General features: G+C 45.2%; 1 protein-coding gene across 1 annotated transcript in view; it reads left to right on the top strand.

The window, feature by feature from the left end:
* The first annotated feature begins 8738 nt into the window (after nucleotides 1–8738).
* FAM234B (family with sequence similarity 234 member B) overlaps nucleotides 8739–13277 on the top strand; it is a 31121-nt gene continuing 26582 nt past the window's right edge. Inside the window, exon 1 of the mRNA XM_081209531.1 lies at nucleotides 8739–8855. Within this exon, the coding sequence (XP_081065657.1) occupies nucleotides 8819–8855 (37 nt within the window). The 5' untranslated portion in view covers nucleotides 8739–8818. The remainder of the gene's footprint in view (nucleotides 8856–13277) is intronic.

The raw sequence follows: 13277 nt of genomic DNA, 5'->3' as shown, positions 1-13277 counted from the left end.
TGACTGCCAATTGATTTTTACATGGAAAATAACTTTTGTAAGGAATGCATATAGGGACACAGTGAGAGCAAACCTAGTCCTATACTCAGGATGGTAAGTGGCTGGGCCTCCACTGATTCTGCAAGATGGTAAAATGCAGAATACTTAGATTCGCTGCACTCCAAGGGAACAACCTATGTAGTCCTCCTTCCACATATACCACCTGTTATAATAATAGACATTTTGCTAGAATGCAATATAATACAATGCTGTTTTCATGCCTTACCTATGTAACTGGATCATGGTGATGTATATCTGTCATAGTGAGTTTAGTTTCAGAAGTGAATGCATTTCAGTGGGAGGTGATATCCTCAGGCAGTGTAAAACAATCTGATTAAAAAACAAATCCACTGCAGGCAACCGGCATACATAAAGTATGCTATAGACACACAGGACCCATGAAAATCATCCGAGCACCACTGGATTTATTGGTGATATGGTTATTTGTGCCAGATGGGGCTGTCACCCATCCTTTGCAAATCTGTACCATGTTTTTAGACTGCTTTGTGTAAAGGCATATCTCTGTAAATGTCAGTTATTATTAATAGCCTTTAGTTGCTGCCTTATGGTCTGAGAGAGGCCTTCTCCAGCCTGCTGAAGTTTTTAACAACAGCTCCCATTAGTCTCAGCCAGTATGGCTGTGCTTGCTGGGGCTGATGGAAATGGTAGCGCTAAACATTTAAAGGACACCAGGCTGGCACAGGTTGAACTAAAGAATGCTTGGTCTGATGATCTCCCCAAAGCTGGGTGCCCAGCTAGGAAGAAGCTCTTTGCTGTGAAGATTATTGGGTTTTCCAAATCTACAGAGCACCAGGACACATGGTTTTGACCTTGTAGAAGTACTGGTAGTTGGTAGTTCACCACACCTCAACCAGTGTGTGGTATCAGCAGAGTATGGGGAGCCCCAGCAGAGTCTTCGGAGATTTCCTGCTCCCAGCAGGACAGCTTGTTTCAGAGTCCCCAGTTAAGGGGGAAACTTTGCTGTGTAAAACCCACAGGCTCCTCCCCTGCCTCTTACAGATCCAGAGTCATACTCTAACAGGACAGGGCAGGACAACAGGACATAATGAAAGCATTCCTGAACCAATGGGAGGGTGAACGACTCAGCAAGTCATTAACTCGACCTTGCTGGTGTTGCTACGGTAACCAAGTGCACCTGACACCCTTATCTAGGACCATCCAGACATGGGGGACGTGCTCCTCAAGACATGACATCAAGCATGGTGTAATTTAACCCATTGTTCACATCACACCAATACTACATGGGGATTTCAATGTTTCAAGAGAAGTCTGCATTCTGAAACGGAAGAGTTGACCTGCAAATGTCTTTCAGGCTGAGAACCTTATGACCATTTTACATATTACACAGCAACCCACCTGGGTGTGCAGCAGGGAGCTGCAGCCAATCCCAGTTCCTCCACCTCCACCAGTATTTTTCCAGGTGCTTTTCCAGACATCCTCCTAATATGATGATTTGCAGCTGATCACTGCTTGTTCCCAGCTCAATGCCAGTGGAGCTAATAGGCTCCCTCTACTACTCCTGCCAGGAAACTGAAGTTCACCCTGGGGGCCCCTGTGATGTCACAGGGGTCTTTCGGGGTGATCTCTTATTTCCTGACAAGAGGGGATTACCTGGAGCAAAGCACAACTCTTTTGCACGCCATTTCTTTCTCTGCCAATGGGCACTTTTCCCACGTGGAAATAGATGATCACCTCAGCGACTCCATTGGCCAGCAGCTCCTCTGCTTTGGCAGGTGACAGACCATGCTGACTCTTGTTGCCAGACCCAGTAATTTGGTTGCATCAGGAGTGATTAAATGACCCAAATAAACATGATCTAGCAATACGGAGAATTCCCTGCCCCGACCCAGAACAGCGGGTCGTATTTGGAAGCCTCCTATTTGGAAGAAGCATAGCTGAGTGATAGGGGATATGCTTTGCCTGCAGAAGGTTCCAAATTCTATAGCTGCATCTCCAGGTTTATTTTATTTTTATTTTTTAAGGATTAGGTGGCAGGTGATGTGAAATACTTCTGCCTGGGTGGCCACTGCCATGTAGACAATACGAAGCTAGACGGAAAAACAATCTTTCTACTGAGAAGCACTGTAATAATAGAATGGTGGCATCTCTTGACTTGAGTTATAAGACTAGTTGAGATGGCTTATATCTATCTGCAGGTTTAGAGGCAGCAGGCCTCTCAGTACCTGTTGATGGGGAGCAACAATGAGAGAGAGAGCTATTGCCTTCATAACCTCCTTTTCAGCTTCCCAGAAGTATCTGATTGGCCCCTGTGGGATACAGAATGCTGATCTAGATCAATCTTTGTTCTGACCTAGCAGGACTCTTCTAATGTTTTGGGTTCCCTGGAGCCTTAGTAGTTGGAAGGGACCCATAGGGTCGTCTAGTCCAACCCCCTGCAATGCAGGAATCTCCACTAAAGCCAACCAACCTCCACTTAAAAACCTCCAATGAAGTAGAGGCCACCACCTCCTGAGGGAGCCCGTTCCACTGTCAGACAGTTCTTACCATCAGAAAGTTCTTCCTGATGTTTAGTTGGAACTTCCTTTCTTGTAACTTGAAGCCATTGGTTCGAGTCCTACAGTCCAGAGCAGGAGAAAAAAAGCTTGCTCCATTAACGAATGAATTTCTATTGCATTCTAGTAATTGTAAAGCAGCAGACTAGTGTGTCATGGCATGTAATTTTGGGTCTTATACTTTGGATGAATAATGATATATATGATACTTTGCCACAGCATAGCATAGCATAGCACAGCATGTTCTGAGAACAGATTAGCATACCATATTGATTTTCGTGCTAGAAAAGAGGAATTTCACATAGTAGATTTTGATGATATCTAGTTCTGATACTCTTTATAATATAATGTATTGTGATGTGGACTAGCATCAAAAAGTAAAGCATAGGATCAAATCACATAACAGCATTTTCCAAAAAGCTATTATTATTGAGATGTATTTCTCCTGTCCCTGGATATGTTAGCAATTTAGGTTGCTAAGGCAAAGACCTGGGGGGGGGGAGCAAATAAATAATTTTAAAAGAAGCCCAAACAATAATCCGGATCAAATGGATTTCTCACAGCTGTTTTCATTTCAAAAGGGCAAGCACAGTGCAGTTTTCTTCATCATCATTCTGTGGAAAGAAGAGCAAATAAATTCCTGGAAGCATCTTAAACTTTGGAAAACAGGATGAAGGCACTTGATGCAGCAGCAATGATGAAAAGTTTAGCCTTGATCAGCAATTTGTATGCTTTTAAGATTCATCCATGAGAGGCATTTACAGGTATCAGAAGGTGTGAATTTTTAAGATACATCAGCCAAGCAGTACTAGCTAAAGCGTGCCAAAATAATAATCTAGCAGTATTAAAGATAGAGCTACATTACTCTGCATGGAGTATTTATCTCAATGAACTAATGTGCTTACACTTAAGAGAGTCTGCTATATTAACACCATCATTTTCATGTTAGCTAATATATTTTGGCTGATGTGCTAAAATTGCACAGCTCACCACAAATTAAACAACATGAGGATGAGTCCTCAGAACATAATCCCCAAATCATTAGCTAGCTGGCAAAGCTCCCATTAATGATGAGCGTTGCAGAATTTTTAACTCTTGTGCTGTGTCTTCCCCAGATTGGCTCCAGAGAGGGCATAAACATAATTCACGCCCAATATCCTTGATTTAATGCAGACTACCATTTTTTTGGACACGGATTTGTGTTTATATTGTATAGTACAACCACCTACTGTAATTCAGGTTCTTGTGATAGGGAGAGCTTAAACGAATGCTTCCTTAGGATACAGGACAGTAGTCACACAGGTGATCTGTTTCATAAAATGGTGCTGGCATTTAAATTGTCTTGTGACACCTTGTACAGTGGTACCTCAGGTTAAGAACTGAATTCGTTCTGGAGGTCTGTTCTTAACCTGAAACCGTTCTTAACCTTAGGTACCACTTTAGCTAATGGGACCTCCTGCTGCTGCCACGCCGCCACTGTGCAATTTCTGTTCTCATCCTGAAGCAAAGTTCTTAATCTGAGGTACTATTTCTGGGTTAGCGGAGTCTGTAACCTGAGGTACCACTGTATTATCTTGTAACCTGAATGAGGGCCTACTCCAGGGGTAGGGAAACTTTTTTAGCCTGTGGGACCTTCTGGGGGCTCATGGTAGGGATGGGCAGGGCCAGCCCACCTGTGAGGCAACTGCCTCAAGCAGCAGGACCCACAGGAGCAGCAGATCTGTCCCCCAAGGAATGCATCACCCAGTGCGACTACAATGGCTGCTGCGCTCTCCTTAGAGGCTGGATCTGCAGCCTCCTTGGCTGCCATCACCCCTGTCACATTCTGCCTCTACAGCACCTGCTTGGCAAATAGAAAGCACTGTTGGCCTCCTCCCACACCTAGGAAGGAAATGGCAGGACTGCTCTCTGGGGTCTCTTGGGCCCCTTCCCCCACTGCTACAGCCTTTGATTCTCACTTCAGCTGCTGGGTAAGGTTGATTTGACACTCTCCTCCCACTCCCCACACCCCCGTTTCCCATGTAAATCACCACTCATCTTTGGTTCACCTCAGGTGCCAAAATGTCTTGGGCCAGCCCTGGCCAGAGGCAAAAGTGGACAGAGCAATGCATGTAAACTTCACCTTTGTATAATAGGCTAGGATCCCTCTCTGTAACAAGGGCATGGTAGGTAACACTGACCTATCTTACAGGACTAATGTAAGGACTGCATGGATAATACAGGTGAAACAGCTTTGTTCCTTTTAATTTCAAAAAAAGTATACCCTGCTTTTCACCACATCTGGTTCATAGCTAATTACAAAAAAATAAAAATAGAAACATACAATGTATAAAATTTAAAGCATACCATAGAACCATAAAACTATAGAGTTGCAGGGGACCCCAAGGGTCACCCAGCCCCCTGCAGTGCAGGAATCACAGTACAGTGGTACCTCGGGTTAAGAACTTAATTCATTCTGGAGGTCCGTTCTTAACCTGAAACCATTCTTAACCTGAGGTACCACTTTAGCTAATGGGGCCTCCCGCTGCTGCCGCACGATTTCTGTTCTCAACCTGAAGCAAAGTTCTTAATCCAAGGTACTACTTCAGGGTTAGCGGAGTCTGTAACCTGAAGCGTCTGTAACCCGAGGTACCACTGTATCTTCCACACTGGGTGGTTGGGGAAGTAACATATTCCTGTACCTCAGAAGCCAACAGTTATGTTATTGCCACTCAGTAACAGAGATGGGAGAGCAGAACTGGCCGGAGGGCAAAACCCAGAAGTAGCTGAGTGCAATAGGCCACTTTGAGAGATGGGTGAGGCCTCCCACACCTGACTTCATATGCCACTGGGCAATTTCAGCATCAAGCCCAACCTCCAAAGCAGGAACCAGGAGTGCACTTGCAATCCTCACTTTGACAACACCCAGCTCCCTTTCCATCCCTAAACTGTTCCCTTCATGCCAGCTGAGCATCCCCAACTGTCTCTGAAGGATAAGAGCTTAAGAAGAGGCCTTCTGGAGCAGGCCAAAGGCCCATCTAGTCACAGTGGCCAGCCAGAAGCCTCCGTGGGAAAGCAGCAAGCAGGATCACAAGAGCCCTCTCCCCTCCTGTGGTTTCCAGCGACTAGTACTCAGCTTTGCTGGAGGCAGAGCACAGCCATGGTGGCTATTAGTTTTGCTCGGATGCTTAATCACAGTCTTAAGCTCATCTCTTAAAGCAGCCCAGGTCTAAAGCAGACACAATGGCTTGTTAAGGCAGCAGGGTAGGAAAAGTAAAGATAACCGTCAACATAAGAGAATTTATCATTAGAACGGCACTCGAAGTGCACAGGCCGCCTGAAATAAAACCGCTTTGAATGCTGTTGAAATATGCTGCACAAATGTATTAAATAAAAATACCTATATTCAGAGGTCACAGTGTCCTCATCTAGTTTTACGTTGGCCAATCATGTTGGCTACATACTTAACCAAGGGAAGTAAGAATATAGCCACGTGTTAATGATACGTTAAGGCTTTCAATTCACCAGGGGTTCTTTGAGTGACTATCACAATTATTCCTTTGTAGTTTACAGCCTCTGACAGACTGAAAATATCTCAGGATCTCCTGGTGAGTATATGTCTTTCATAAGCATAATAGCTCCATATATTTGTCTGCTCCAAATGGTAACTATTCTGTGGACATAAGTATTATAGAATATATAAACAACGTAAGCCAAATGACAATTTAAGAAAGCACTGAACCACAATCATATACACATTATCTTTCAGATGGAAATTAAGGGAAATCTTCTAAAATCAGTGAGACTTTATGTTCTCTGAGCTCTTCCATATCCATATGCTCTCTGAGCTCTTCCACATTTGAGTCATAAAATGACACAAGAATGGCAGAGAGTAAGGATGGTATGGGTATTATGTAATAGGTGCTCTTGAAACTCATGCAACCTAATTCCATGCAGTACTTGTAATGAGAATAGGCATGCTGACTAGAGGAAAACATACATTTTTCCTGCAAGCAAAAAAAACCAAAAACACGACCAGAATGCTGAGAGAGCTTTATGTCTGGTGCACCTTCTGCAGGAAAACAAAGTTGGATCCCGTGCTAACTTGAATGACAATGAGACAATTATTGTGTAATAAAACTAATGTGAAATAGCCTTTCTCAGCCTGTCCACATCCCTTATCTCCTTTTTATTTATTCATTCATTTGGGACTGATTAATGAGGAGGATGTGCAGCATTTACTGTTTCTAGCACCTGATTATCCTGTCACTTCACTGAGACAAATTATCAGCTCAGGCTTCAATTCTGTGCATATGCATCAGGGATTAAATCCCACTGAGTTCAATGGGGCTGACTTCTGAGCTGACATGCACATAATGCAATAACTGAAGCCAATGAAATCCATTTCAGATTTTAGTCAGTGTGGTGTATAGTGGTTAGAGTGTAGGACTAGGACCTGGGAGACCAGGGTTCAAATCTCCACTCAGCCATGAAGCTTTCCATGGGCCAGTTAGTCTCTGTCTAACCTACCTCACAGGGCTGTTGTGAGGATAAATTGAGAGAGGGAGAACCCTGTATGCCAACTTGAGTATTTGAAGAAAGGCAGGATATAAGTAAATAAATCACTTTTGACTTTGTGCTGAAAAAAATAAAGGGATTTAAAGAAACTTGTCAAGATCAAAGAGGTTTTTTTCCGAATCTCCACATTACAAATCACTCACTACTTTAAATATGCAGTATGTGCAGCAGTGTAATCCTATGCATGTTACTTGGAAATACATTTCACTGTATTCAGTGGGCCTGAAAGGAAAATGTGCATAACATTGCAATTTTTTTAAAAAAAACCTTTTTGGTCCAAGAGTGATATAAATCAGTCTTATTTTCCTTTCACAGCTGGTTAAAGGAGTCTGAACAAGAACCTGCCAATGCCAGCAGACTATTCACAGTGAGGTCTGAAGAACACAAGTTTTGTACAATGCAGCAGTCAGTTGCTAAGTTGCATTATCTCTGTGTTTTATGTTGGCATCAGCAATGCGGCTCCCTTTGAAAAGCTACCTTCTGATCCAAGCCAAAGGGCTGTGGCCCTACACATGTTTACACAGGCAGTTTCACATCAGGGCAGACTGAACTCTGTAGTTTGCAGCAATACGTCGCTGGAGCCAAGTCAGCCTTTGGCCGCAAATCAAAACTGAGTCCAGTGTTGAGGTATTAACATTTACACATCTGGAGCAACAAATACTGGTGGTACTATTTGCACATCCAAAATGTTGATATGGGTGCCAAGAAGAGGTGGGCGGCTGTTCAGTGAAGGGGGAAAGACGCAACAAGCTCAAGCCAGAAGTAAAAAAAGGTACTGAGCCTGGATTGGAGAAATATCAGTTCCTGTAAAAGAGCATCCTGACTGCAAACCCCACTTGTCTTCCTTCCACTTATGACCTCAGTGAGCTTCTAAGTGGAAAATGTTCGTTCTCCAAAGGAACATACTGAATTGATCCACCTAGCTCCGCACTGCTGACTGCACTGGCTCTCAGGCAGGGGTCTCTCCCAGTTGTAGCTGGAGATTCTGAGGTTTGAACCAGACCTTCTGCAAAGCTCTACCACTGAGCATACACATCATACATTGAAAGCACATTATTTCCATCAAAGAATCCTGGGAACTGTAGTTGGTTAAGGGTGCTGGGAACTGTAGCTCTGGAAGATAAACCACAGTTCCCAGACGAAAGTCGTGCACTTCGAAAGTATGGTGTGCATAGAGGCGCTTTCTGACTTCCCTGCAGGAATATGGGAGAGGAATGACCAGAGCACGGTGTACTAGACTCCCTCTCTGCCCTCTCCTTCTCCCAGCCGGCTTTCCACACTTTGATCAGATTCTCAGAGGGCTTTTAGAATTTGGGGCGCGGCTCTGTCTCCAACTGGGGACTAATCTATTTCCCAAATGCCACTAATTGCAACGCTTGGCGGCAGCTCTTTCCTCCTCGCACCCCGGGATCCCTTGCAACGCCGCGAAAAGGTTGCACCCCCGTGTCCCCTAAGATGCATTGCAGCTCGCACTTCTTGGATCATAGGGTCCAGCCAATTGGGGTAGCAAAATACGTCGTTCTGGCTCTGTGAAGCCAGGAGTCCCTACTCTCTCTCTCTCTCTCTCTCTCTCTCTCTCTCTCTCTCTCTCTCTCTCTCTCTCTCCGCACCTAAATTCGGGCTCGCTGCAGAACTACACTTCCCAGGAGGCAAAAGAGCCGAGCGCATGCGCGCTTCCCGTCTCCAGCATGGCTACGGTGCTGTCACGGGCGCTGAAGCTGCCAGGTAGGGGGTCTGGGCTCGCCGCGCGGGGAAGCGGCAGGGGGCGAGGCTGGCAGCCCCCGGCGCACGAACTTGCCGAGGCGCCCCCAGCTCCGCGCTTCGTCATGGGGAGAGAGCATCCGGGTCCCACCTAGGACAGGCACCCTCGCCTCCCCCTTCCTCCGCCGCCCTTTTGCATCCGGGTCTCAGCAGGTGCTCCTCATCTCTGGCCCTAAAGGCGCGCGGAGGGGGGCGAAAGCTGCGCGGGTTGGGAGGTCGGGGATGCGAAGCGAAAGGTGGGGAGTGGCGGGAGGGGTTGTGATGCTGAAGCGCGCCTCCAGCTGCTCCTGGGGGAGGAAAGGGCGAAGGGAGGGGGTCGACTTGGGGTGGAAGAAGAAGAGGGATTACTGGTCCCAGGATGGGTGGGGGATGATGGGGAAACTGTGTGAGTCAAACTGGTGTTGTTCTGCTGCCAAGGAAGAAAAATGGGAGTGAGGTCGAAGCAGTCCTCTGCGCTCCCCAAGGCTACCCAGGCGGTAAACCTTCGGTTTGCATCGAAGTATCAGCCTCCACTTTTATTTATTTTATTTTTTTAAGTTGACATTTCACCATGTATTACATCTGTCTGAGAGTTAGACATGACCTACGTCTGGAGAAGGAAAAGATAACAAGGACTCGAACCCAGTACTGGTTTGAGCAGTGCTGAATGGGTTGCAGCTGACCTAAGTATGAGGCTTTGGCATCCTTTTCTTAAACTTCAGGATGTTTGCCTGTAATTAAACTGCTATTTTAAGCTCTTAATAGCTGAGCCAGGCAGCTCATTGTGCCACGTATAAAGGTTAATTAATAATACTTTTTTTGCATCTTGGTGTATGTTGCCCAGTGGGTTTTCCCCCCCTGCTCCTGTCAGACCGATTAATCTGTTTGTCGTCTTCTGCATTTTAATTGGTGCAATGTACTGACAATGAGTTGAATCTAAGCTAAGTTCATTATATTGACAGAGCAAGTCAGTCATAACTAAAAGGGATGTCCCTTTGATTGCAGGAAAAAATCGGTGCAATTAATTTAGTCTGGATTCAACCAAATTGCTTTAAGTTAATTGAGCTCTGAATGTGATTCCAAGTAAACAAAAACTATTTTCATAGTGTTTCACAAATACTTCACATCCATTATTTAAACCATCCAAATATACTGGTTTTCACAAACAACTTACAGGCACCCCAGATTCACATATGCATATTTATATGGACATTAAAAGCTTATGTGTATATTTTCCCCCTTGTGACTCTTGCCAGTGGGGTCTTGCATATTGTTGGTGCATTTTAAATTTTAAACAATAGTGGCGGTGCCATATTTATTTTAAAAAATATGAAATAACAGAAACCAGTTATCTGCTATATTGCAGAGCCATTAGTGATTTTCAAATACACAGGTATTTCGAAAGCATAAATCGCAAACTAAAGTATTGGATTTTTTTGATGTAACTAGATTGTTGTCTGATCCAGAAAAATCTTAAGCATTTGATTCCCCACCCCATGACAGTCCTATTCAGCTTTGACATCTTATACTGGTTTAGAATTTGAAAATACTTTTTCCAGCTCTGAGACTTGTGGTCTGTAAGACAAGAAGGGAAGCTGAGCTAGAAGAGAAGACAGTACATGTGACAAAAGTAAGAAATGTAGAAGAGAGCCCTGTCATCTCTTATGCTGGGCTTTGGCTAATAACTCTTCTGGCTCACTTTCCTTATGTTTGCTTGGACATAATCCAGCTTCCTGGCAAAGTAGTACTCTAGAGAGGAGATGTGGCACTTTCCCATTGGTTAGAAGAGGCCATAACATTATTCACATGGCCCCATCTCAGTTGCTTACCCATCTTCCAGAAAGCCTTGCTAAGGTGCTCCTTTTTTATCTAATTTAAAGGACAATGTGTTCTCCTTTGTAGCTAATGCTGTCCTTGCCTAGTAGTTAGCTATCCTCTTACTAGCACACTCCTACAGTGGGTGTGCCTTCCCTGTTTTTGCCCAATTGCCCAATTTACTCCTGAGTCCCACCCTGAACTCAAACAGCTGCTCCAGAAGGATACCATGGACAATGGTATCAAAAGCCACTGAGAGTTCGAGAATTAACAAGGACACATTTGTCCATCTCTCTCCCGACAGAAGTCATTGTACAGGGGGACCAAAGCAGCTTCTGTGCCATTCTCCCTCTGACCACTCATCGTTGTCCCACCACCAGTCCTCAGGCTCTGAGCCTTCTACCCTAGCTGGTTTCCCAGCTGGTTTCTCCAACCATGCGTCTGTTTTTCCAACCAGTTCATGACACTTATGTTATAAATGCCTTATAGCAACAGGTATAGGCAATAGTACACGTCTACTGAGTTCAGTGGAAATTGCTCCCAAGTAAGTGAGTATAGCTTGATTGTAGCTTGATTCATTTCATTTCATTTCATTTCATTTGATTTCATTTCATTTCATTTCTATCCTGTAGGCTTAGGGAGGCTTACAGTGCCTTAACATTTCTTTCCACTTGCCCTCTCTCACCTTCTTACAACCTACCTCCATCCACCTTTCCCATTAAAACAATGAATGCAAATCTTTAATTAAATGTGCCCCTCCCTCCCTTTTCACATATATTGAAATGGAAAAAAGAAATCCACATGCCCCTCTCCAACTGCATGCAGCCTAAATTCACTCTCTTTTAATTAAAACAAAAACAAAAAAACCCCTGCAGCTGTACTAGATATGCAGGAGAAGAGGGTTTAATTCCTACTCCTGCGTCTTTTGAAGGGAGAAAAAAAAAGCTTCACAAATAAGTAAGGCAGTTGTATCTCCTCGACAGAGTATAATCTCCTTTCTTGCACACGCCTTTTTCTCATCTTATCAAGGCAAGGCAGTGCAGCTACTTGAATGAATTGAAAAGTGTTGTCGGCTAAGGCAGGGTCTGCACATGCAGGAGAATAAGATTATAGAAAGAGTTGTAGCTCAGCGCTTCATAGAATTGTAGAGTTGGAAGGGAACCCAAGGGCAGCAGTGGAGGAAGCCGCTCGGGCGCCTGGGGCACCATCAGGGCGCGGTGCATCGCGGGGCCTCCAAAGTCTGCCTGCCCCCTCCCACTCAGCTGCCCTACAGCTGGGGGGGGGGGAGGCAGCAGGCGGACCATTTGGGCAGCACAGAGCCTGCGCATGCCCAAGCCACCGCACCTTTCCCAGGAGAAGCACGTGGCTTGGGTGCACTGCAGGCCCCGTGGTGAGTGCCACCCGGCATTTTGTCACCCCCCTCAGTGGTGACACCCAGGGGGTGCACCCACCGCACCCCCCTTCCTCCGCCCCTGCCCAAGGATCATCTGGTCCAACTCCCTGCAATGCAGGAATCCTGTCCGCAGCAGTCCCTAGTTGGGCTCAAACCACCAACCTTCTGGATAACAGCCAAGCGCACTAACTCACTGTGCTACCAGCCCTACCATGAGATGCCAGGCATTGAACCTGGGACTTTCTGCATGCATGGCAGAGCCTCTCTCAGTGAACTACAAAATAGGCTGGCCACTTAAGGCATCAGCAAAAAAGAGAGCACAGATTTGTATATGCTAATTTAGACATAATTGCTATAATTTTAAAATAAAATGCAGTGCATGTGACCTGTGTGCCTGCTCAGTCTGCTGTCTAAGTGTTAACCCTGCTGTCCTTTCTTGTGATTCTTCTATATTTAAACTGGACTTGCCTTTACGTGCCAGACTGCCCTTTGTAAAACCCTGCTTCAAACTGCATGAATGAATAATGATCATTGTTGGCATCCATCTATCTCGGGAGACAATGGAAAAGTGTGCCTTTGCGGGTGAAGTCAAACTGTTGGAAGGTTGCACTGCAGTGCCTGCTGTTGCTGTAGAGGCCGATACGGGAGAGACATGTTTTGATGCAGCTGGGGCAGATGTGCCAATGCAGATGTCCCATGGCGTTTCTTCTCTATGCATTCCTCCCAGCAGTCAATCCTTCTCCGGTCACTGCTGTGGATACACAACCTGACTGTCTCTCTCAAAGCACTGTGGTCGTGTGCAGGAGATTCCCACATGGCAGGGTTAGTGTTGCCAGCAGCCGTGTCATGCTCAATATGTGAAAAACTCCATGTGATTAGAAAAGTAACGCAGCAGGGAGTTGGCTGGGTTAGAACTTTAGCCTTCTGTGCTTACCTGAAGGGAAAGCTCCTAGCATAACAGTTTTGAATGGATGAATGGTTAGTAGGGAAGGGATGCACACATTGGATAATTATTTTCAAATCTATTTTTTAAAAAGTTTTATTTTCATTTTTTACTAGGGGAGCAATCCTAATTCCACCCACACCTCCTTCCTGGGCAGGGTGACTACTGTATCCTCAATCTTGCTGGCATAACAGCCAGGGTGGAAGGAAGGGACGGGGAGATAATGGTGTAGCGATCAAGATTGGACCGCAATGCA

This window comes from Podarcis bocagei, assembly GCF_964188305.1.
Source record: "Podarcis bocagei genome assembly, chromosome: 10".
Taxonomy (NCBI): domain Eukaryota; kingdom Metazoa; phylum Chordata; class Lepidosauria; order Squamata; family Lacertidae; genus Podarcis; species Podarcis bocagei.
The sequence above is the reverse complement of the archived record's forward strand: the minus strand, read 5'-3'. Positions and strand labels throughout refer to the sequence as shown.